Here is a 26,264-nt window from a genome sequence, read left to right as displayed (position 1 = left end):
CACTGTACTACATGAAAACAAAATTTAAAAAAAAGTAAATATAAAAGAGGTTTTGAGAATGCTACTTAGTGTCTATATTTGAGAACTGTTATTTCAAGGACAGATGAGTTCACCACACTGTAATGCTTGTAAACTGTGTTGAAAGAGAAAATATAAAAGATGTTTCTAAGAGTGCTACTTGCACGCAGATTTGAGATCAGTGTTCCTTCAAGGAGTAGGTGTGTTAAGAACGTTGTTCTCCATTTAATTAACTGTTTTAGAACGTGTAAAAGAAATTGTTTGTAAGAAGTTTACCTTCATGAGAAATTGAGATGTGAGGTGATATATCGTTGTGGTTTTTATTTGCCTTTCACTGATTAATGGTGTAAAAAAGATATTACTAGAGTTCTTTTTGCATGCAATGTTAAGAAAAGTGTTATTTCAAACAAAGGATATGCATGTAAAATAGTGATTCCAGGCACATGTATAGATTTTTTAAGTGTTAATTGCATTGACATTTTATTAATTATTTCATGAAACAGATACATGGAAAATCATGGAAAACAGTGTTTAAAGACACATGCAAACAATATGTTTCTAAGAGTGCTACTTGCATACAAATTTGATGTTATTTCAAAGAATGGTTATGTTTCACACACAGTAAATTATGTAAAACTTACATATATATAAAAGAGGTTTCTAAGAGTTATATATGCATGTGAACTTTGGAACAGTGTTTCTTCAAAAAATGTACGTGTTGACCAAGCTAATATGCTTGTAAAATAGTATTAAAGATAAATGTATAGGGCTTTCCTGGTGGTGCAGTGGTTGGGAATCTGCCTGCCAATGCAGGGGGCACGGGTTCGAGACCTGGTCTGGGAAGATCCCACATGCCGCGGAGCAACTACTGAGCCTGCGCGTCTGGAGCCTGTGCTCTGCAACGGGAGAGGGCACGACAGTGAGAGGCCCACGTACCGGAATGAAGAGTGGCCCCCACTCACTGCAACTGGAGAAAGCCCTCGCACAGAAATGAAGACCCAACACAGCCAAAAATAAATAAATAAATAAATAAATAAATAAAATGTATAATAGCTGTTCCTAAGAGAGCTACTTGAATGTGAATTTGAGACGTGTAATTGAAAATAATGGGTGTTACCCACACTTTATTAAATGTAAATCAGTGTTTAAAGACACATGTAAAAAATGTTTGTGAGTACTCTTTGCATGCAATTTTCAAAAAGTGTTATTTCAAGGAATGTATGTGTTAACCACACAGCTGTCTGTTTAAAGCACCGTTAAAGACACATCTAAAAAAGATGTGGACAGCTACATGCAAAAGGATCAAACTGGACAAGAGAGGCTGCGACAGTGAAGAGGCCCATGCACCGCGATGAAGAGTGGCCCCCGCTCGCCACAACTGGAGAAAGCCCTCGCACAGAAATGAAGACCCAACACAGCCAAAAATAATAAATTAATTAATTAATTAAAAAAAATAAGCAGAGGATCTGAATAGACATTTTTCCAAAGAAAACACACAGATGGTCAATAGGCCCACGAAAAGATGCTCAACACCACTAAACATCAGGGAAATGAAAATCAAAACCACAATGAGATATCACCTTATAACTGTCAGAATGGCTATCATCCAAAAAACAACAAATAATATGTGTTGACAAGGATGTTGAGAAAAGTGAAACCTCATGCACTGTTGGTGAGAATATGAATTGGTGCATCCACTATGGAATACATTATGTAGATTCCTCAAAAATTTTAAAATAGAACTACCATAGTATCTAGCAATTCCATTTCTGCATATTTATCTGAAGAAAATGAAAACACTAATTTGAAAAGATATATGAACTCTTATGTTCATTGCAGCATTACTTACAATAGCTGGCCAAGCTGAACTTGGCCTTGGGCACTGGGCTCTCAGGGCAACAAGCTATCTACCCTGGGTGTCCCATACTTGGCTTTCAGCACCAGGTTGCAGAGTCAACCAGCTGCTCAACTGTGACATCCCATACTTTGCCTCAAAGACAGGCTGCCAGGTCAACCAGCCGTCCCTCCTGTGCATCCTGAGTGTCCTAGAATTGGCCTTGGTGTCAGGCTTCCTAGTCGACTAGCTGACCATCCAAGGTGTCCTAGGCACCTTGGACTTTGCCTTAGGTGCTGGGCTTCCAGATGTCCTTCAGGGGTACCCAGGATTTGGCCTCTGGCACCAGGCTGCCAGGTTGACCAGCTGTCTATTGTAGACATCCCAGACTTGGCCTTTGGTGCTGGGCTGCCCAGATGACTAGCTATCTATCTTGAGCATCCTGGATTTGGCCTCATGTGCTGTGCTGCCAAGTAAACCAGCTGTTTTGTCTGGGGAGTCCAGACTTTGCCTTCTGAGTTTGGCTGCTGGATCTACCAGTTGTCCATCCCAGAGTGTTCTGAATTTGCACTGGGCTGTTGGATTGACTAGCTGTTCAGCTTGGGCATCTCTGACTTAGCCTCCAGCGTCAGGCTACTGGATAGACCAGCTGTCTATTATTGATATATATACATATATATCTATAAAAAAGAAGGAAATCCTGCCATTGAAAAAACATGGATAAACTATAGGGCATTATGCCAAAGCAAGTTAGAGAAAGATAAACATTGTATCATCTCAGTTATACGTGGAATCTAAAATTAAAAAAACCCAAACCTATAGTTACAGAGAACAGATAGGCGATTGCAAGAGGCAAAGGAGTGATGAAGTACATGAAAAAAAAAAAGGTTGAATATTAAATTTTTAGTCAAATCTGACATTCACAATAGAAGAAAAGAGCAATGTAAGTTACACCTATAGTAACTACAGTACTACTACATTATAGCAATCCTATAATGCAGGGCATCCGGGAGGAATTTGTTCTCTGTGGTTGTCACACTGGATGTGAAAGGAGGGACTTGCTAATGACATCTAGTGGATAGAGGCCAGGATGCTGCTAAATATACTACAAAGGGACAAGACAGCCTCCACAACAAAAATTATCCAGACTAAAATGTCAACAGCACCAAGGGTGAGAAATCACTGTTGTAGATTTTAAAAAAACAAAAAAACAAAATACAAAAACTTGTAATTTATAAATCGAACTTCTCAAAACAATTACAATTAATTTCAATTTTAAGAGTTATTCCTATACGTTTCTTTTGAAGAAAACACTAATTCAGATTTTCCAAGCATCTAAACTATCTACTTTTTAAAAAGAATTAAAAAAAAATAAAGCCAAGATCTTTTTCCATTCTCAATTTTAATTATGTTTTTACCTCCCTCAGCCCACTCTTGACCCAAAATTAAGTATAACTTTATATGAAGATTTCTAAAGGTACACAGGAACTTCTCCCTTTCCCTTTTGGGATTATATCTTCTGAAAGGAGGGAAATGAAAAGGTTTCTGAAATGGAATGAAAGATATTTGAATCTAAAGTAATAATACACAATGGTATTCCCATATACGATAAGCATTCTATGAAAAATATTTATACATGTGATCTTACAGTGTATTCTGTGTACCACCATGTGGTAAACACATTCTTAAAACATATAACACTACCTGGATGCATCAAATTTAGCACGTGGAAACAATTTTTATATGTGTGCTTTAACAGAGAATATATACACCAGTGTTTGGTAAACACATTCTTTCACTGTAATAAGATAAAGATAGATAGCATTTCTAGAAACATCCTTTTTTTTTAAGTAGTTATGTATTCAGTATTTTTTATTTATTGATTTATTTTTGGCTGTGTTGGGTCTTCTTTTCTGTGCGAGAGCTTTCTCTAGTTGCGGCAAGCGGGGGCCACTCTTCATCATGGTGCGCGGGCCTCTCACTATCGTGGCCTCTCTTGTTGCAGAGCACAGGCTGCAGACGTGCAGGCTCAGTAGTTGTGGCTCACGGGGCTAGTTGCTCCGCGGCATGTGGGATCTTCCTAGACCAGGGCTCGAACCCGTGTCCCCTGCATTGGCAGGCAGATTCTCAACCACTGCACCACCAGGGAAGCCCTAGAAACATCTTTTATACACGTGTCTTTATATAGTACTACATACACAACAACTTGGGGAATACATCGTTTCAATAAAACAGCACCATTCTTATTCACATAAACAGCTGCCATTCTTTGAAACATCTTTTATGCATGACTTTAAATAATATTATACTTGAACCACAGTGTGGTCAACAAAGCTTTTCCTTATAACACTTATTATTCACGTATAAAACTAGTATTCTTTGAAACGTCTTTTGTACATGTGTCTTTACATAGTATATTTCATGCAGAACAGTGTGGTGTGGTGACAACATAATTTCCAGGAAGTAACAATACCTCGATGAAAAAAATAAGTGTATGAATCTTAGAAACATCTCATTTACATGGTTCTTTAAGTGTATTTCATTCACCACATTGTGGTGAAATTATCTTTCATTGAAATAACACAATGCTTATTCACATGTATACTTTTCTTCATTATAAACATTTTTTATATACGTGTCTTTACATAGTGTACTCCTTTAATGTAATGTGTTAATTACATTTTCACTAAATAACAGGGTACTTGTTCACATATACAACTAGCATTCTCACACATCTTTTATATGTGTCGATAGTGTATATAATATGCAGCATTGTGCTGAACACATTGTTTCATTAAAATAACACTACTTAGATGCTACTAAACACTAGCACACTTAGAAACATCTTTTATAATATGTTTGAGCATTATATTCATATCATGCACCATACTTTGCTGTACATGTTTTTCATCAAAACATTGCTTTAATTAGTCACACATATACTTAGCATTCTTAGAAACATCTCTTATACATGTGACTTTATATAGTATATTATGTGCACCACAGTGATTCAATCTCCTTACTATACTTGATCTAGTAGTTCATATTTTTATTTTTCATGATTCATAATTGTTAAGCTATATGTTTCTAAATATTTATTTTTTCTATATTGCCTAATTTGTTGGCATATTATTTCTTGATAGTGTTTTCATATGACACTTAGTGTTTCTAATATATCATTACTTTGAACTAATTTTCGTGGTAATACACTGTTTGTTTTCCCATAAACAACTAGCTTTATGAGGAACATCTTTTATTTAAACGTTTCTTTAAATAATGGATTCCATGCACTACAGTTTGGTGAATACATTATGTCAGTGAAATGTCACTCTGCTCTTTCATATATATAAATAACTTTCTTTGAAACATCTCCTATACATGTGTGTTTACTGTAGCAAATATCACAAATATAGCAAATATCACAGTGTGTTGAAAACATCTTTAGTGAGATGTTTTCAACACACTAATACTCTCATTCATATATACAACTAGAATTTTTTGAAACTTATTTTATACAGGTATTTTTACATAGCATATTCCAACAACAGTATGCTGAACATATTTTTTCACTGAGAAAAAAATGCTATCATTTTATATATTCACATATAAAACTAGCATTTTAGGGTAATCATTTATACATGTGATTTTCACAATATATTCCATGACCATTCTTCCAGTGATCACATTCTTCCACTTAACACTGACATATTCAGAAGTACAACCACAGTAACTGGAAGCATCATTTATATATGTATCTTAATTAGAGTAACTTTAAGACCACACTGTAGTCATTCTTTCCTTCACTGAAATAACTTCGTCATATTCATTTAGACAATTAGCATTCTTTGAAACAATTTTATACATGAGTTTTACCATAATGTATTACATTATTAATAGTGGTGAACACATTCTATCACTGAATTTACACCCCCTTCATACGCATAAACATTTGCATTCAAAGAAACATGGTTTCCAAACCTGCTTTCACATAATGTTTTCCATGTACCACTTTGTGGTGAATTATTCATTCAGTAAAATAACACTATCCTTATTCACACATACAATTACCATTCTGTAAAACGTGTCTGTATATCTTTCATTATAGTGAATTTAATGTACCACAGTTTACTGAACACATTCTTTCATTGAAAGAACACTACAGAAATGCAACAAAATTCTCTTAGGACCATCTTTTATACATGTCCGTTTAGAATATATAACACATATTGTATTTGGTGAACACATTTTTTCACTGAAATAACACTGTCCTTTATTTACATATACAACTAGCTTTCTTGAAAGATTTTCTATACATGTGACTTTTCATAGTGTATTCAATGCACCACAGTACTGTAATCATATTCTCTCACTAAAATACACAGATCTTATTCACATATACAACAAGCATTCTAAGATATGGTTTTTAAAATAAATTATTTATTTATTTATTTTTGGCTGTGTTGGGTCTTCGTTGCTGCACATGGGCTTTCTCTAGCTGTGGTGAGAGGGGGCTACTCTTCATTGCGGTGCATGGTCTTCTCATTGCAGTGGCTTCTCTTGGTGTGGAGCATGGGCTCTAGGTGTGCGGGCTTCAGTAGGTGTGGCTCGTGGGCTCTGGAGTGCAGGCTCAGTAGTTGTGGCACACGGACTTAGTTGCTCTGCAGCATGTGGGATCTTCCCAGACCAGGGATCAGATCTGTGCCCCCTGCTTTGGCAGGGGCATTCTTAACCACTGTGCCACCAAGGAAGTCCCTCTAAGATATGTTTTATGCACAGGTTTTTACATACATTATACTGCACTCCCCAGTATGGTGACCACAGTTTTTCACTCTAATAACACTGTCATTATTTCAAATATACAGCTAGCTTTATTAGGAAAAACTCTATACATGTAAACTCATAATGTGTTTTCGTGCTCCACAGAATGTTGAACTCAGTCTTGCACTAGAATAACTGTCATTTTTACAAGCACAACTGCCTTGTTTGTAATCTTCTTTTATACATGTGTCTTAGCAAGTTTTTTTTCTATGTGCCACAGTGTGATGAACTAATTATTTCACTGAAAGAAGATGGTTCTTTATTTACATATACCACAGGCACTCTAACTTCTTTTATAAATGTGCCTTTACACAGTATATTCCATTGATCTGGGATTTTCTGTTGGGAGAATTTTGATTACTGATTTAATCTCATTACTTTTTCTTTGTCTGTTCAGACTTGCTGTTTCTCCCTGGTTCAGTTTGGTAGGTTGTATGATTCTAGGAAGTTAACCATTTCTTTTAGGTTATTAAATTTGTTGCTGTATAATTATTCATAATAATCTTCTACGATCCTATGTAATTCTGTAGTGTCAGTTACTATTTCTCTTCTTTCATTGAGTTTTCTCACATTTTTTCTTAATCTAGCTAAAGGTTTTTCAATTTCGTTATCTCAGAAAAATCAGCTCTTAGTTTCATTATCTTTTCTATTGTTATTCTGAACTCTATTTTATTTATTTCTGCTCTGATCTTATGTCCTTCCATCTGCTACTTTGGTTTAACTCGATTTTCTTTTCTAAACATGCAACTTTGGTTGTTTATTTGCAATCTTTCTAACTTCTTAGTATATGCATTTATTACTATAAGCTTCCCTCTCAGAACTGCTATAGCAGCTCTCAGGGGTTTGGTAAGTTGTGTTCTATTTTTTATTTCAAATATCCTTTGGTTTTTCATTTGATATTTTATTTGACACACTGGTTATTTAGGAGTGTGGTGTTTAATTTTTACAATTTTCCAGCTTTCCTCAAGTTGTTGATTTCTAATTTTATACCACTGTATAAAAATAAAAGTCACTTGGTATTGTTACCAAAACAAACTTGGGTCCACTTGCACAATGCACTGTAAAACCAATCTACTAACACTGAGAGTGTAGTGAAGGAAAGTACACTGTTTATCACACCCAGTGTGGAGCCAAGCAACGAGAATGGGCCGCTCAAGCTCAAAAAAGATTCAGCTCTACCAGGCCTGGAATGAGCCTGAGTTGCTTTCCTAATATATTTGCATGAGAGTGAACTCTGAACAAGGAGGGAAACACACTAATTAAGAGTTTTGCTTTGGGTCTATAGAATTTAAGAGTGTATTGTACCAACCATAAACACTGTGTATTGAAAACAGGAGCATAGATAATTGCACATGGTATTGGAGAGACTCCTGAAAGCCTCTACCATTGAGGCTTAATATGTAGCAGTAATACGCCTCAATGATTAGCAAAATTTTAAAATAATACATCTCAACCAACATTCCATTTGAGGCTCCCTGATTTCAAGGGGTCATTGCATATGTTGGTGGCTTCTGATCTAATACAAAGTATATTCTGTCACAGCACTTACAGAAGTAAGATAATTAGAGCCCAGATTTGGCCTCTGTAGACCCCTTGCTATGATACAGTTTTCAATGTGGTTCATATCATTACTTAGATGTGTAACTATGTTGTATACTTTTCGTTCACTAAACTGTAGATTTCTAAGTATAGTCATTGTGGGTCCTGTGAATCTTCTTTAGCAATTGAACCCCTGTTATCTGACATATTTCATGCCATTATGTTTCAAAGAAGAAAAAAAAAAACAACAGAGTGAGAGAAGGAAAAGAGGGAGCAGTATTTTATACATAGTGGTAAACTTACCTTTTCTGGTGCTCTTCAATTTCTTCCCATAGATACAAGTTTGCTTCTGATATGAATTTACTACAGCCTGAACAATTTATCATTTCTTCCAGGGCATATCCGCTGTAACAAAACATCTCAGTTGTCATTTTTCTGAAAATGTCTTTATGTCAACCTCAGTTTTGAAATACAATTCCCTTGATATAGAATACTGGGTTACCTTTTTCTGATGAGAAGGATGTCATTCACAAGGTTGTTTCAAATGTGTAATATGTCTTTACATTCCCTCCAGAAGCTTTCTTACATTAAAAAATAATCTCTGTTGTAATATGTTGTATTGACTCAGCCTATTGATACCTTTGTTCTCTGCCAGGAATGCCTGGGCAAGTACATTTACTATATTGACTCAAAGTGAACCCCACAGACATTTCCCACCATCACCACTAGGAAAAATGTTATGACTAGGCCAGCCCTTGTGATTCTCATGATTACAGGATGCAGCTCAGCAAGAAAGCATCAGGGAAATTTGAAGAATAAGATTTATTACTCACAGGTCCTTGAGAGTACATGGCATACATGGGGCCACTCAGTGAAGTTGTGGGGAGAGAGGGAGGGAGGGACAGAGGGAGAAAGTACACACCTGGGGCTCTCTGTTTATTAGGATTAGGTGGGTGGGGTGTCTATGGTTTCATGGGTTCACAATTTTTGGGTGAATTTAAAGCATAGGTGTGAGAATTAGGGTATGGGAAAGAAGAAGTGACCCAAGGGGTCGGTTATAAGGTTACCCAGAACTTTCTAGAAAGGAAATTTTATGAGTGAGGCAGTCTGGTTCCTTCTTTAGTACTTTTGCTAACAGCTGTGTCACACAGTTGGCAATACCTTTATTTGAGATGTATGTCTTTGAAATTGATGCCAGGGCAATCAAAAGCTTAATGTCAGGCACTTATACTACAATCCACCCTATGATGCCAAGGCATCAGATTTAATGGTGAGGACACTAACAGCCAGGGTAGCAGATACGTTAAAAGTCAGGGGTAGGTACCAAGAAAATATGCATCTGATTTCAGTTACGATAACAAATCCTATAATAATTATACAAACAATGGTTGGATATTCAGTCAGTAGCCTTTGTCCCAAACTTGAAAGGTCCAGCCATGAAAATACATCAGTGATCTTGGAGGCCCAGGGAATATGTTCAAAGATTTGGACAGTATTACTGAATATTTTAACATCTTGGGCCATCTTATATCAGTAGGTTTTAACTTGTCCTGAGTTAGTGATGAACATGCAGCAAGTGGTCCCAGGGAGCGCATAAACTGCTCTTTCCTTGGCAAGAAGATAAACTAAGGCCAGGTGGTTTTCTGAAACCACTGGAGCAAGTGACTCATGACTGTTCACAAGGGACAGGGTGTCATGGAGGCTTTGTATATGTTGGGTTAAGATTTCCAATAATTATTTCTTGGCACTAAATACCCAATTTTGTGTGGCAAGGGCCAGTGCACTGGTGCCCAGTCTAGTAAGTCCTAGTAGAACTGAAATGCCCAGGACTAAAGCAATGAAAATGGCTTTTTGCCAGTAGAAGCCAAGCAGAGTAAAACTCAGTGATTTTTGTGTCCCGTGGTTTATACCTCCACAGGCAGGACGAGAGAAACAATGATGCACTTAGTATGTAGCCCAGGGAAAGTCAATCAGAGGGCTGGGAAAGAGAGTAATGTACTGGGTGAGTATCTTACACTGTCGCATAGAGTAGAATCCAAAGTTGGCCGTTTTTACTGTAAAATATTCATTGGGATTGTCGGTGAGAAAAGCAGGAATTTGAGCCCATTCATGGTTATCTGTGCTATAGGAGTGGTGTGATTAACAGGGTACGTGGACCAAGATTTGTTTGCTTCTGGGCACAAAATCACCAAGGTGGCTTGAAGGCTACCTCAAAATGACCCTTGGAGGAGCTGTTGGAGTAGAAAATGGATGAGGCATCTAATTGAAGGGAAGCCCAGGGCAAAGACATTATTGTTAAGTGGAGTCGACTGAAATTGAATATGTCAGCAGGGTAAGCATTTAAGGTAGAGTACAAGTGATTGGAGGCCAAACGATAGGCCTAGCAATTTCTGACTTCAAAGTATGGGCAGCCCTCTCAGCATATTGGCCAAAAAAATTGCTGGTGTTTGTGAAGCATCTTGCCAGTATAGGAGGAAGTGTAGTGGACGTGGTTATGAAAGTGTCAGGGGTAGTCCTGGTAGGGGATGGTGGCGGCCCGCAGAAGACATGGCTGGGAATTCCTATGTAAGCACAGAAAATTGGAAGATCAAGGAGAGCAGGTAGGGCAAAGAGTCTATATGAGTAATATTTCTAGGCAGGGAAGCTATATGATGCTGAATGCATAGTTTTGACTGCCACAATAGGGAAGACAGGAGGCAAGGCTGCCGTGCACTTGACAGAGGATGTACTCACAGTCTGACAAGCCTGTTGGTATTAGGAAGGGTCAGCAGGCAAACACCAGGCAAATTCAGGAAAATAATATTCCAGTGTGTCCCCTGATTCTATTAAGGCAATATATTTAAACCAGTCTTCTCACAAATGCTTAGACCCTGTTGCAGTATTTCAGAGACGTCACAGTAAACTGGGGAGCAGAGCAATCTGGGCAAGTGTCAAGGTCTCTGATACAGTGATATGCCCCTGGTGTGTCCTCTCTACTGTATGGGGCATAGTCATCTCCAGCAGTGACCTCTTGGGCTGGGGCAAATCATCTGAGATGATGTCCTCTCCAATTCTGAGTTCACCTCACTCAGGGGTAAGGTCCTCTAGAATGGTGCCACCCAGGGGGCAAGTGACCCTCCAATGGGGCTATCCGGTTGGGATATCGGTCATGGGCTGGGACAGACTAGCTTGATACAGCTTGGAAGATTTCCTGAAGACTGACTTTCATATTTGGTGCCTCCGGCTACTGGAACAAATTATTGACACCTCCCTGGCGTCATCAGGGACACATTCCCCAAAGGAACAGGTGGCTGCCCTTTCATTCCATGTGCAGTGCATCCAAGGCACATAAAGATTCTGAGCACATTTACAACCCAGGCTAAAGAAGATCTTCTGGATACTATTTAGGCGTTCTTGGGACTGACCCACAAGGGTGATGGACACATCATGGGAGCACAGTCCCTGTAACCAGATGGGTTTTGTGTATGGACACTCACAGGGCCAATTAGTTTGTAACAATATTTAATATAAAGAATTGGTGGGTAAGTATCATTTAGACATCACCTCCAGAGAACCCATTTCCTGTGAAGGGATTCAATCCCTCTGCTGCTCAGATTCGGTGTCATGCTAGCCTAAACCCTTCCAACACAGCTCTCCAACATTCCCCGTTTATCCACCCTGTGGTGCAGTTGTGGACAGGAGAAGTATTCTAATATTGCCCCTGAGTGATGGTTAGGCCCCAGGGGATCTACCAGTAACTCAATTATCCAGACTGCATAGCGCAGTAAGAACGGCTATAGCCATACAGAGCACCAATATTTGATGGGCTTCGATGGGATTCCTTCTGGATGAGCTACTTGAATATCGATTAACAGCTGACTGCAGTTGCTTTTGACAAGAAAGCCATGGGATACCTCTTGCAGTGTGGGAAAGGTACATTCTCCTGCAATATGGAAAGGTTTTTGAGGTCAAGTTTAGCCCTTCCTGTATGCCCAAAACCCAAAAGAAACTCAATAGGCTCAGGTTTGGTGCAGAGACTCCAGGAAGCATAGTCAGGCGTGGCCACAGACTATACTCAGAATGTGGAGTAGGTGGCACTGAAGGTAAGGCTGGTTGGACTTTCTGTTGAGCAGTTTCCAAAGCACACTGTTGGGCCTCACCCTAACGGAAGGTGGCAAATTTGCATGCGGTTGCATAGATGGGGCAAATAACCAGTGAGAGATAAGGAATGTGTTGCCTCCAGAACCTGAAAAGGCCTGAAGCCTGAATGTGTTGTGCCTGTCTGAGCGTAGTGGGTAATTCAACAGTGAGCAATGGATATTTGGCAGTTGGGGGAATTTCTCAGCCCTTAAAGTCCCAGGTGATGCTCAGGAACGTAAAGATAACACTGGGCATCAGATGTCCTGAGGGGCATTTTCCGTCACACTGGTGTAGGTGGTGTGTAAGGGTGTGCAACTCTGCCCATATCATTTCCTCAGACGGACAATTCAGCATAATGCCATCAAAATAATGCCTCAAAAATGCAATTTTCCGGGCTTCCCTGGTGGCACAGTGGTTGGGGGTACGCCTGCCGATGCAGGGGACGTGGGTTCTGTCCGGGAGGATCCCACATGCCGCGGAGCGGCTGGGCTCATGAGCCACGGCTGCTGAGCCTGCGCGTCCGGAGCCTGTGCTCCTCAACGGGAGAGTCCACAGCAGTGAGAGGCCTGGGCACCGCAAAAAAAAAAAAAAAAAAAAAAAAAAAAATGCAATTTTCCAATTGCAATTTATCTAAATCCCAGGAGCAGAGGTCCGTGCAATTGCAGTATTGTTTAAATATGCCATTGGGAGCCATAGCAATGTGTTTAACCCATTCAAAAGTGAAAGCAAATTGGATCTGGGATTCCTTTGAGATGGGAACAGATATATTAGCTAGGTCAATGACGGCAAAGGACACTCCTTGGGTCGCTTGTATCTCCCCAATCTTTCTATAATACTAGAAATTGGTGTCTTAATTGGGAAAACCTGAGAACTGAGGCTTAGCTAGTCCATGGTGAGGCACCACTCATCAGTGGCTAGCTTAAGTACCAGATAAACACTGCTATTGAAAGGGGAGGTTGGGGGCTTAATGACTCCCATTTCTGTAATAACAGGGCACAGGACTTCAGTGCCCTGTTTAAGTCAGTATTGGGGGTGCTCACCATCTTGACCTGAAGAAGAAGAGTCATTGGCAGCCAGCTGGCCACTCCCAGCAGGAAGGCCAGCAAACTGGGCTTCCTCCATGTGGCATAGATTCATGTAAGTGCATCCATGCCAATAAATAAAGAACCAAGGGGGCCACCATAAGAGGAAGCCATTTGATGTGAGTGGTCCCAACAGTTACATCCGAATGGATCTGACGGTTTTACCAGCAATTCCCTGTCAGTAGTAGGGCTCCCACACTGGGAATTTAGAGGGACTACCTGGAATAATAGTGGCATTGTTTCCAATAGGGCCAAAAAAAACCTGCATATTTTTATTGTCCAAATTGTCCATCAGAATGGTAACAGGAGCGACTGTCCCCAGCGGATGGGAAAAGCCCTCAGGAGCCACCAATTTTCCAGGATAGGGGCTTAGGTGGCTGGAAGTCCTGGAGGTTAGGGAAGAACACAGAGGGAGCATTAAGGACTGATGGGGTTTTGTGGCAAGAGGATGGATGGTAGAAAGGGGCTGCAGTGTGAGAATGCTAGATCTATAGACTGAAATTTTGAGACTGGCTGTTCAGAGATCAAGTGGCCATGACTCCCAGCAGAGGTCTGCTGTGTATTCCCTTGAGGAGCAAAATTAGGATGGGAATTCATCGGGGAGGAAATGGGGAGCCTTTTCAATTGAGGGAAATTTGCTTTAGGGCTGTCTCTCTAGGGCAGTGGGGCAGAGGGGCATAAGCCTCAAGTATTTGGGTGTCTGGGTGCAAATCTCTCCTCCATGTCTAACGACCGGGTTCATGTCCTTCGGTGCCTTTTGAATGGTTTCAAAAGTCTCAATAAAATGGAATAGTGCCACTCTGTAATTAGGGGGAGTGCCTTGTAAAATTCCTCTGGACTCAGGGTCAAATGGGCCATCTTCAGGGTTAGAAACAGAGAGGCGTTCATTTGAGTCACTATAGTCATAGAAATGGTACACCCATTGGATCATGCCAATTTTGTGCAGCACAAGATGCGCCTCATCTAATGTTTTCTATTCACTGAGCTTAGCAGTAATCACCATGATGAAAGATGGGCATGGTGCCAGGCAATAAACACCCAGGTGAGGAGAGGGAGGGCTGGTGCGAGTATCAGTGCTTCTTGCCTTCTCTTGTCCTCCCCTCCCCGTCACTAGAGGCCTTAATAACCTTATCAGCTTTTTCCTTGGTGGCAGGGGTATCTCATGAGGTGTGATTTTTGGTTCTGCCCTCATTTGGGGAAAGCCAAGAGGGCTTAGGTTGTGGTATCTCAGAGGAAATGAGCACACAGCCCAGATGGATCTTTAAGGTCTTTAAGAGGTACTGGCTAGTTGGTACATTTCAGCAGCTGAGAGGAACAATCCAGAGCCCATTCCAAAAACCCGCAACAGTCAGTCAGCTCCCTTCTCTCCCCTCTGCTGCACCAAATTTTTAAGTTTTCAATTTAAGATGTAATTTCAGATCTCAGTTTGACTTTGAGTTTTTCTCCTGTTACCTGAACCTTATGTGTTGGTATTGGAAATTTTGTGGAGGACTTCTTGTAAGCCCTCTTAGTAAGTGGCTGACTCCCCTTCCTGGGTGTCCCAGTGAAGCACCCAAGAATTAGGGTCTGCCTCCACTAGTGTCTTACACACAGGGTCTTCGGAAAAAGCCCCGAGGCCTCTGGAGAGTAATAACAAAGCCCTGGCCTGCTGGCCTGCTGTGCTCCCAAGCCACACCCAGGAAGTTCCTATAGGGATTTTACATTTATGGAGGAGTTACCGAATCTCCTCCCGAGTTTCAGAAGGCACTGGCACAAGATGTTCAGAACACTTGCAGTTGTCCATTAAGTTTTTCTGCAACACTGTGTGAGGGACTGGACCCACTGTTTTGTCACAGGGCCCAGCAGTAAGGCGAGGTAAGAATCATGTGATTGGAGATACATGAAACAAGTCACTTGGTTTATTGCACACAGCACACATCACAGATTAGTCAAAATAGTTAACGTTCAAAGGGGATAACGAACCACACCAAGGAGAAGTCTAAGAAAGAAATGTGTCAGCACCAGCAGCAATCTCTCTGGTCCAGCAACAGGTCTTGAGACAAGCAAGAGTGGGAAGTTGCCTTCTGCTCCCACAGAGGCTCCAGCAGCATCAGTCGGGAACAGCTCTCAGCAGGGTGGAGTCGGTCCTCCAGCAAAGTGCCTTCAAGTTGCTGAGTTCAGAGGTCTCATGTGAAGGAGCCTGCCGGTAGGGTATAGTAGTTACACCCCAGGGGGACTCCTCTCTCATTAGTCGCTCCTTCTGTTCTGGTGAAGTATTTCCTTGGATGTCATCGAATACCTTATCTACACTTCTTTTTTTAATTCAAGTATAGTTGACTTACAGTGTTGTGTTTGTTTCTGGTGTACATCAGAGTGATTCAGTTGTACATATATACACATATTCCTTTCCATTATGGTTCATTATAGGATAATGAATATAGTTCCCTGTGCTGTACAGTAGGTCCTTGTTGTTTATCTATTCTATAGATAATAGTTTGCATCTGCTAATCCCAAACTCCCAATCCATCCCTACCCTTGGCAACCATGTCTGTTCTCTTTATCTATGAGTCTGCTTCTTTTGCGTATATGTCATATTTGTGTCATATTTTACATTCCATATGTAAGTAATATCATATGGTATTTGTCTCTCTTTTTGACTTACTTCACTTAGTATGATAATCTCCAGGTCAATCCATGTGGTTGCAAATGGCATTATTTCATTCTTTTTTTATGGCTGGGTAGTATCTGTTGTATATATGTACAACATCTTCTTTATCTATTCATCTATAGATGGACATTTATATAGGTTTTCCATGTCTTGGCTATTGTAAATAGTGCTGCTATGAACATAGGGGTGCATGTATCTTGTAGAATTAGTATTTTGTCTGGGTATATGCCCAGGAGTAGGACTGCCAGATGATACAGCAATTCTATTTTTAGCTTTTTGAGGAGCCTCCATACTGTCTTCCATAGTGGCTACACTAACGTACATGTCCACCAACAGTGTAGGAGGGTTACGTTTTCTCCATACTCCCTCCAACATTTGTTATTTGCAAACTTTTAATGATGGCCATTCTGACCAGTGTGAGGTGGTACCTCATTTTACTTTTGATTTGCATTTCTCTGATAATTAGGGATGATGAGCATCTTTTCGTGTGCTATTGGCCATCTGTATGTCTTCTTTGGAGAAGTTTCTATTTAGGTCTTCTGCCCACTTTTTGACTGGGTTGTTCGTGTTTTTGTTATTGAGTTGTATGAGCTGTTTGTATATTTTGGAAATTAAGCCCCTGTCAGTTGCATCATTTGCAAATATTTCCTCCCAGTCCATAGGTTGTCTTTTTGTTCTGTTTATGGTTTCCTTTGCTGTGCAAAAGCTTGTAAGTTTGATTAGGCCCCATTTGTTTATTTTTTCTTTTATTTCTATTGCCTTGGTAGAGTGACCTAGGAAAACACTGTCACAATTTATGTCAGAGAATGTTTTGTCTATGTTCTGTTCCAGGAGTTTTATGGTGTCATGTCTTATAGTTAAGTCTTTAAGCCATCTTGAGTTTATTTTTGTGTATGGTGTAAGAGTGTGTTCTAACTTCACTGATTTACATGCAGCTGGCCAGCTTTTGCAGCACGACTTGCTAAAGAGACTCTTTCCTCCACTGTATATTCTTGCCTCCTTTGCTGAAGATTAATTGAACATATGTGTGTGGGTTTATTTCTAAGCTCTCTTTTCTGTTCCATTGATCCGTATGTCTGTCTTTATGCTTGAAGTAACACTCTTAATTCATCACACTAAGACATCCACAGTCATATACCGAACACTTCAAAACAACCAATATGTAGGTTCACATTTGCCACTATGACTCCATTTAAAATTAATTAATATACGTAAGTCCTATGATTTCACACAAGATGAATCATGACACAAAAGAAATCACATCCCGACACCCACAGTATCCCGTTAGGTTGGGGGACAAAGAGTTACAGCAGGAAGTGAGGCAGCCACTTAGAGAAGGCAAGTCTTGGTTGAATTTCCCCTTTCTTGGTGCCATGAGTTTCTGTTGCAAGGATATTTCACTCATCTAGGTTAGGACACAATAGTCCTGGCACGCTACTGCCTCAGTGGTTTCAGGGGTAAGCTTCCCTCCACCTTACCTATGGGAATACCCTTTCCTTGTGCCTTTGACCAGAGCTCCACCTTGGGCAGTGATAATAGCCTTATGATTCAATCCCCCCTCCTTAGCTCTCCTTGGCGTGAGGTGTGGAAGATAGTTGATTACATTAACAGTTAATTAAGACCTTTATAATTAGTGGTCTAATTGTTTTATTAGATCATACGGCCTTGACCATGCAGCTCTGGGAAAACTGTTCAATTATTATGGCAGTTGTGACACTTGGGGATGGGTACTGCTGACAACACATGGCAGAGGAATATGCAAAAACACAAAGCAGTGTCATGGACCTCCAGTAAGTGGTTGCTGCCTTCTCAAAGGGTGTTACCCAGCTGCATTAGCCAGTCACTGATAAAGGGAACTCCCCTTGGTTAACTGCAAGTACAATCATGCAATCCTGCTGGCTACGCCAGCAGGATGTACTGGTTCTATTAATAGTGAGGTTATTGAGTAGGAATCCCTGAGGCACTCACCTAGGATGTACTACTGGTGGTGAGAAACCACAGACACCTCCTACCAGAGCCAATGTTGTGGCTGGACCAGCCTGTGGTTATCATAATCACAGAATGCACCTGAGCAAGAAATCATTAGAGAGCTCTGAAGAACAACAGGTCCTGGAGGGTACAGGGCATACCTGAGGGCCACACAGTGAGTTAGATATATAGGCATGGAGCATGGACCTGGGGTTCTGTCTTTATTAGGGTCTGGGGGTGGGGGTGTGTCTATGGTTCTGTGAGTTCACTCTTTCTTGGCAAATTTTTTTTTTTTTTTTTTTTTTTTGCGGTACACGGGCCTCTCAGTGCTGTGGCCTCTCCTGTTGCGGAGCACAGGCTCCGGACGCACAACCTCAGCGGCCATGGCTCATGGGCCCAGCCGCTCCACGGCATGTGGGATCTTCCTGGACCGGGGCACAAACCCGTGTCCCCTGCATCGGCAGGCGGACTCTCAACCACTGCACCACCAGGGTAAGCCCTTTCTTTGCAAATTTAAAGTATAAGAGCAGGAATTAGGGTGCAGAAGGGGAGAAGCAGGGTCATTCAAATGGAGAGTCATCTAGGTTACCCAAAACTTTCTAAAGGGAAACTTCATGGGGTTTTTTTTTGTACTTCTAATGTGTTTCAGTGAAATACCTATCTAGAACTGACTGTGCAAATCTTAATTCTATAATCCATATATTGTCTGCCTTTGTAATTTGTATGATGGAGTCCCAAATAGCATGCTTTGACTTATCCAGTGTTGGTACACGACACACCTTTGAGGGCATGGACTTGTTTCCAGACTCCATGTGCTCAAGTCTCAGGTCTCCTATGGGATATTGGGTAGGACACTTAACCTCACTTAAATCATTGTATGTTCATCTGAAAAATGTGTATAATATATTGACAGCCTCATGGGGCTATTATGAAGTGTGAAGACGTTAATCTATATAAAAGGAGTGGCAATGTGCCATTGCACGTGTTTTACAAGTGTTAGGTGGTGGTGTTACTATCATCAAATTTACATGGAAGATAAAATAGGAAGTTTTAACAGATTCAGTTCATTGGCTGTCCAGGACCCAATCCCTGCTTATTCTTCGGGGGCAGACAAACATCTGCCCCAGAAGATACAGAGTTAAGGCCTATTAGCTGGATTAACCTGAGGATACACACCAAACCTGTGGGCATCACAGTTTCTCTCCTGAGTTTATTCCAGCCACCTCCAAATGGTCCACTTGCCTCTAATGTTAGCATCTTTAATACATTTTCTGCAAAACAGCCACAATGATCTTTTAAAATATGCAATGTCTTGGGCTTCCCTGGTGGCGCAGTGGTTGAGAGTCTGCCTGCCGATGCAGGGGACACGGGTTCGTGCCCCGGTCTGGGAAGATCCCACATGCCGCGGAGCGGCTGGGCCCATGAGCCATGGCCGCTGAGCCTGCGCGTCCGGAGCCTGTGCTCCGCAACGGGAGAGGCCACAACAGCGAGAGGCCCGCGTACCGCAAAAAAAAAAAAAAAAAAAAAAAGCAATGTCTTTAGACTTCTGGGCTGCTAGTGACAGAGTACTTAGTACGCAACTGGTACTAATTCAGTCAAAGACAAGTAATAATGAACAAAATATGTCACGCCAGTATTTTCAGTCACGCACAACCAGGCAATTGCTTTTTGTTATGGGGGCACATTCTTGATCCATAGAAATTATCTAAACTGAAGATAAGAAAGAGAAATAGGCTGAGAAACAAGTGAACACTGTATCAATGATCTGTGAGAAAATACTAGTGATCGAATGTGTGTGGTTAAGACATAGAGAAAAATGGTAAAATATCTGAAGAAATAATTCTTGAAAATTTCCAAAATTTGGTGACAAAATTACTTTTTGTATCCAAGAATCTCAAAATCAAAGCAACATAAATATGAAGAAAATATGTAGGTACACAACAGAAAAACTTCAAAACCTAAACATGAGAAGAAAAATTTTAAAGCAGCCAAAGGGTTTTCTGAGGCTAACCACTGAGGTGTGGTGGATCATCTACTCACATAAAAAACAAACAAACAAAAAAAACCCAACAACAACAGCAAAAAAGCCGATTTAACTGGAGAAAATTGTCTTTAAAATATTATTAAAAGTTTCTGGATATTGTCTGTAGTGCATATCGTAAAGGGAAAAACACAGATTTGAGAAAATCTAAATTTTACTAAGAACAGCCAGAGTCTGAAATATGAATGCATTACTTTCCCCTTCTCCCACCCCACAGATCTTTGCTGTGGGCATGCTAATCTGAGCAGACTCAAACCAGCAAATGGGTTCCATTCCCCCATTTCAGAATTTTGCATTTTTACCTCAGGAGGGGCAGGACATGGAATTTCTCATTTCTGCCCGCCCGGGGCTGCAGGAGCTCTTTCTTGCAGACACGGCAGTGAATATCCCCACCCAGATGGTACACATGGGATGGAAGCTCTACTCCAGGTACAGTAAGTCAAAATTATTTGAGTCCTGATAAACCTCACAGTAGCTCATGGGGTGGAGTATCCACACAGGGAAGGGCAATCCAAGAAGACTAGCCATTACAGCCCCTATCCAGCATGTTTGCAGAGCATGCATGTCATTCCAGGAGAAGCAGGATACTGCCTGAACCGAGTTCCAGAGCAGTGATGCAGAGATTTTACCTGGGAAGGAGAGGCAGTTGGAATAGCTCCTCAGTTTTGCCTTGAGGAAGTGCATCAGAGCAGGGATAATTCAAGCCTAGCAGCATTATCAAAAACCGTGGAGACGGTATGTTCATGTTTCCACTCCAACATGCGAAGAGCCTTGAAATTGTCAGTCCCATCTTCACAACAATGAAGAAAATCTAACAAATAAAGTGAACAACTACACTTCTTGGATCTATCAGACAACTGAGGTTGTTAGGGGAAACAGTGATTAAAACTGCCCACCCTAGCCAGGCAGCACAGTAACCATTTACATGAGTTATTTTATGACAGGAGATCCTGGTAAGGAACATGGAGCTAACAAGCTACCGCCAACCAGAAGAATTAGGGAAAGGTCAAAAGGAGAGAGGAGACTCCACTCCATTATGTCCTACCAACCTCCCAGAATCCGCCTCACTGGAATCCATCTGGGCTGAGCGATGCACACGTCACCAGGAAGGGCCCTGAGTCAGAATGTTTGGCCAGAGACAACCCGGAAAATAATCCTATCGCCATAAAACCCGAGACTGCGAGCCACATGGCAGAGCAGTTCACCTGGGTTCCCTTACCCTCCTGCGCTTCACCCAGGTGCCCCTTCCCAATAAAGTCTCTTGCTTTGTCAGCATGTGTGTCTCCTCGGACAATTCATTTCCGAGTGCTAGACAAGAGCCCGCTCTCGGGCCCTGGAAGGGGTCCCCCTTGCTGCAACAAGGTCACTGGGAAAACAATTGCCCCAAAAGAGGTGAATACAGAGAAACACAGCTTGCCAAGGGAAGAAGCTGCTAAAGCCAGAAACTGGTAGGTAAAATATAATCAAACTGCTGGAGCTTGAGTATGGACTAGCTTGAGATTTAGAAACTCCCGTGAGCCTATTCTTAGGGGAAATGCCACACGTTCATGAGTTTTACCTCAAGGAGCCCCACCAAGTTCTCCTGATGACGGTCGGAGAAAAATCCCCTTGTGTTTCCAGCAGGAGGGGGAAAAGGAGCCATTTTTAATCTATACAGAGCATACTGTTCTGTGCCTGTTCTTAAGAGAAATTACTCTGAGCTAATCTAACTCATGTAGGGGAAGGAAAACACTCAACTCCAAGCCTCCCTGTTTCTCACACCTACAGGAAACAAAAAGCTGAGAAGCACTTGAGAAGGATACATCCCAGGGGCACAGGTCAAGTAAAAGACTGATATGTAATCACAGAATCATAGAATGCTTCCCCTCCCCCCACACCTATCAACTCATTAACAGGATTCTTGCATAAAAGAGGATTACAGCTGAAAGAACTGCAAGATTTAGACTCTGAGGAGGAAATTCTAGGGAAACTCAAAGACAATCAAGAACAGAAAAACAAGCATATTAGAGGAAATTGATTTAGACACCTACAGGTGTAGCAAACAGTGAACATGCAGTGAACATGCCAGCATAAGTCCTAGCAAGATAAACATAACCCTCTCACTGAAGTCCCAATAAATTATGTCTGGCTTTCAGCCAAAAATTACAATGTATTACAAGACAAGAAAAAATACAGTATGTAGAGACAAAGCAAGCAAGAGAACCAGACTTAAATATGACAGATTTTGGAATTATCAGACTGGAATTTTAAAATATGATTAATAGGCTAAAGGCTCTATTGCAAAAAAAAGGACGACACGCAAATACAAATGGACATTAGGAGAACAGAGATTAAAACTGTAGGAAAGGGACTTCCCTGGTGGTCCAGTGGTAAAGAATCCTCCTTCCAATCAGGGGACGAGGGGTTCGATCCTTGGTCAGGGAACTAAGATCCCACATGCCGCAGGGCAACTAAGCCTGTGTGCCACAACTACTGAGCTCATGCACCTCAACTAGAGCCCACATGCCGAAAACTAGAGAGCCCACGCGTTATGGAACCCCCGCGCCACAACTACAGAGCCCATGCGCCCTGGAGCCTATGCTCCACAACTAGAGAAGAGAAAACCCACATGCCACAACTAGAGAGAAGCCCGCACACCACAACAAAGAGCCCATGCGCTGAAATGAAAGATCCCACGTGCCACAACTGAGACCCGATGCAGCCAAAAATAAATAAATAAATAAATATATATATATTTTTAAAAACCTCTAGGAAAGATCCTAAAGGAAAAGTTAGTAGTTAAAAACACTACAGCAGGGATTTCCCTGGTGGCTCAGTGGTTGGGAATCCGCCTGCCAAAGCAAGGGACACAGGCTCAATCCCTGGTCCAGGAAGATCCTACATGCCGCAGAGCAACTAAGCCAGTGTGCCACAACTACTGAGCCTGCACTCTAGAGTCCACGAGCCACAACTACTGAAGCCCACACGCCTAGAGCCCGTGCTCTGCAACAAGAGAAGCCACCACGATGAGAAGCCCACACACTGCAACAAGGAGTAGCCCCCGCTCACCGCAACTAGAGAAAGCCCGTGCGCAGCAACAAAGACCCAATGCAGCCAAAAATAAATAAATAAAAAGTAAATTTATATATAAAAAAAAAGAACACTACAGCAGAAATGAAAATACCTTTGATGGGCTCCCAAGTAGCCTGGACACAGCAGAGGAACAATCAATGAACTTCAAGATGGAAACAGCAAATTGAAATGCAAGAGGAATAAAAGGAAAAAAAACCAGACAGAACACCCAAGGGATGTGTGGACAATTACAAAGGAAGCAACATATGTATAATGAGGATACCAAAAGAAGAAGGCAAAAACAAATGAAATATTTTAAATAATAATGGCTGAGTTTTTCAAAATTAGTGACAGACTCCCACCACAGATCCAGGAAGCCATCGGATACCAAGCCATATATAAATAAAACTATCTAGGAATATGCTGTTCAAACTTCCAGCATAAAGAGTATTATTTGAAAGCTACCTGAATTACCTTTAAGTGTATAGTGTACTCTGGGGCAACTACTAAAGCTTTAAAAATGATAATTGGTATATCAAGAGGAAAGAAAATGCAATCACATAAAATGCACAGTTAAAATTACACAAGGCAAGGCTTCCCTGGTGGCGCAGTGGTTGAGAGTCCGCCTGCTGATGCAGGGGACACTGGTTCATGCCCTGGTCCGGGAAGATCCCACATGCCGCGGAGCGGCTGGGCCCGTGAGCCATGGCCGCTGAGCCTGCGCGTCCGGAGCCTGTGCTCTGCAACGGGAGAGGCCACAACAGTGAGAGGCCCACGTACCACAAAAAAAAAAAAAAAAAAAAAAATTTACACAAGGCAGAAAAAGAGAAGAATGAAAAAGTACAATGAATAAATATTTTAAAACAGGGCAGATATATGTGAATTATCTAAATATACCAATGAAAAAACAATCTCAGAGTGGATTAAAAAAAGACCCAAATATATGCTATCTATACAAAACCCCTTTGAATGTAAAAAGATATATTAAAAGTAAAGGGATGAAGGGAATCCTGGTGGTCCAGTGGTTAAAATTCCACCTTCCAATGCAGGGCACAAGGGTTCGATCCCTGGTTGGGGAACTACGATCTCACATGCCACAGGGCAACTAAGCCTGCGCACCGCAACTACTGAGCCCGCATACTCTGGAGCCTGTGTGCCACAACTAGAGAGAAGCCTGCGAGCCTCAACAAAGAGAACACGCACCGCAACGAAGGGTCTGGCATGCCGCAACTAAGCCAAATAAATAAATAAAATTTTAAAAGCCATTAAAAAAAAACAAAACAAAAGTAAACTACAGTAGCTTTATTACTTTCAGACAAAGCTGAATTAACAAAAGGAAAATTATCAGGAATAAAGAGGAGCATTACATAATGATAGAGGGGTAGATTCAGCAGAAGATAGAACAAGCCGTAAGAGTATGTGTTTAAAAACAGATCAAAATAGGAGGCAAGAACTGGGACTTCCCTGGTGGCACAGTGGTTAAGAATCTGCCTGCCAGTGCAGAGGACATGGGTTTGAGCCCTGGTCCAGGAAGATCCCACATGCCGCAGAGTGACTAAGCCCATGCGCCACAACTACTAAGCCTGCTTCGCAACAAGAGAAGCCACAGCAATGAGAAGCCCGAGCACCGCAATGCTGAGTAGCCCCCGCTTGCCGCAACAAGAGAAAGTCCACGCGCAGCAATAAAGACCCAACGCAACCAAAAATAAACAATTTTTTTAAAAAAGAACTGAAAACAATTATAGTCTGAGATTTCAACAAACTTCCGTTTGTACTTACTGGATTCATCAGTCGAAACAAGGACACAGTTGAACTGAGCAGCACCATCAGTCAATGGGGTCTAATCAACATTTATAGAATACTTTATTCTACAACAGCAGAATACACGTTTTTAAGCTCAGATGGCACTTTGATTGAGACAGACAATATTGTGGGTCACAATGCACAATTCAAAAGACAATGAAGCTAGAATTAATTAAAAAAACAGCCAGAAATATCAAAACATTTGCAGACTGAACAACACACTTCTAAATAACATTTAGATCAAAAGAGTCCCAGATAATTTTAAAATATTTTGAACTAAAAGAGAATGGAAATACAACTTCTTTTTCTGTTTACAGGGTAAATAGTGAGTAGCACTGTTCACAGCAACTCAGTTGAATCAGATTTGTTCTCCCAACGACTGTGCATACGACTTTTGCATAATGAATATAATGTTCACACTAAATGCACTGGTGACCCTGAGACAATAAAAGTCTTGCAGAAAACATTGTTTGGCTTCTTTCCTGAAGAGGCAATTCAGTAACAATTGTATATCATTTATACACTGGCCAGAAGACAGTAAGAGAAAATAGGAACATGAGGTATTTTAACTATCCAAATGTATCCTCTAACATGTTTACATAATGATAGTTTTTACATAAAAAGTGCATAATTCCCACTACCCTCATGTTGGATTCCAGTACAATTAAATTGAAGGTGGTCTTTGGGGAGAAAAGTTTTCCTCATCCATTACCTTCACAGGATTTTTTTCCTGTGTAAATTTCGAACACCCACTGAGTAGTCTGGTGGAAAGACTGTTCATAAGTGATTAATTTCAAGGATTTACCTCTTGTGTGAGTCCTCTAATGTCCAATGAGGGCTGAAATCTGGTTGAAACACTATCCATACACAATACACATGAGGGATTTCTCTGTGAGTTTTGTTGATTGATTTCTCGAAGAGAAAATTTCCAGGTTTATTATATTCATTGCTCTTCCCCTGAGTTCTCTGATGCTGCACTTACAGTCAAAGTTTCCCCATATCCATTACATTCATAGAGTTTCTCAGTCTGATGTGTCCTAAGACCTGACTTCTGGCTAAAAGCTTTCCCATATTCATCATGTTAATGGGATTTCCCCGTGTGACTTCTCTGATGCGTTCTTAGGCCTGGGTTGCTGCTTTAAGTTTTCTAAAGTTTACTGCGTTGATAAGGTTTCTCCCACGTGGGGACTGTCTGATGTACTCTGAGGTTCAGTTTATAGGGGAAAACTTTCTCACGTTCATTACTAATAGGATTTCTCCCCAGTGTGAGTTCTCTGAAACCTTTAGGACTGGCATCTAGTTAAAGCTTTCTCACATTCAACCCATTCGTTGGGTTTCTCCTCC

At 41.1% G+C, this 26,264-nt stretch overlaps 1 protein-coding gene across 1 annotated transcript in view; it reads right to left on the bottom strand.

The window, feature by feature from the left end:
* Nucleotides 1-26,264, bottom strand: part of LOC111169002 (uncharacterized) — a 60,395-nt gene that overhangs the window by 6,028 nt on the left and 28,103 nt on the right. Inside the window, 1 exon segment of the mRNA XM_089912897.1 lies at nucleotides 1-26,264. This exon segment is cut by the window's left edge and continues 6,028 nt beyond it. Within this exon segment, the coding sequence (XP_089769023.1) occupies nucleotides 26,204-26,264 (61 nt within the window). The 3' untranslated portion in view covers nucleotides 1-26,203.

This window comes from Delphinapterus leucas, chromosome 6, assembly GCF_059928025.1.
Source record: "Delphinapterus leucas isolate spDelLeu-1000000601 "Yukka" chromosome 6, BTC_Dleu_Yukka2, whole genome shotgun sequence".
NCBI lineage: Eukaryota > Metazoa > Chordata > Mammalia > Artiodactyla > Monodontidae > Delphinapterus > Delphinapterus leucas.
Note: the sequence above shows the minus strand (reverse complement) of the source record. Positions and strands in the feature narration are given on the sequence as shown.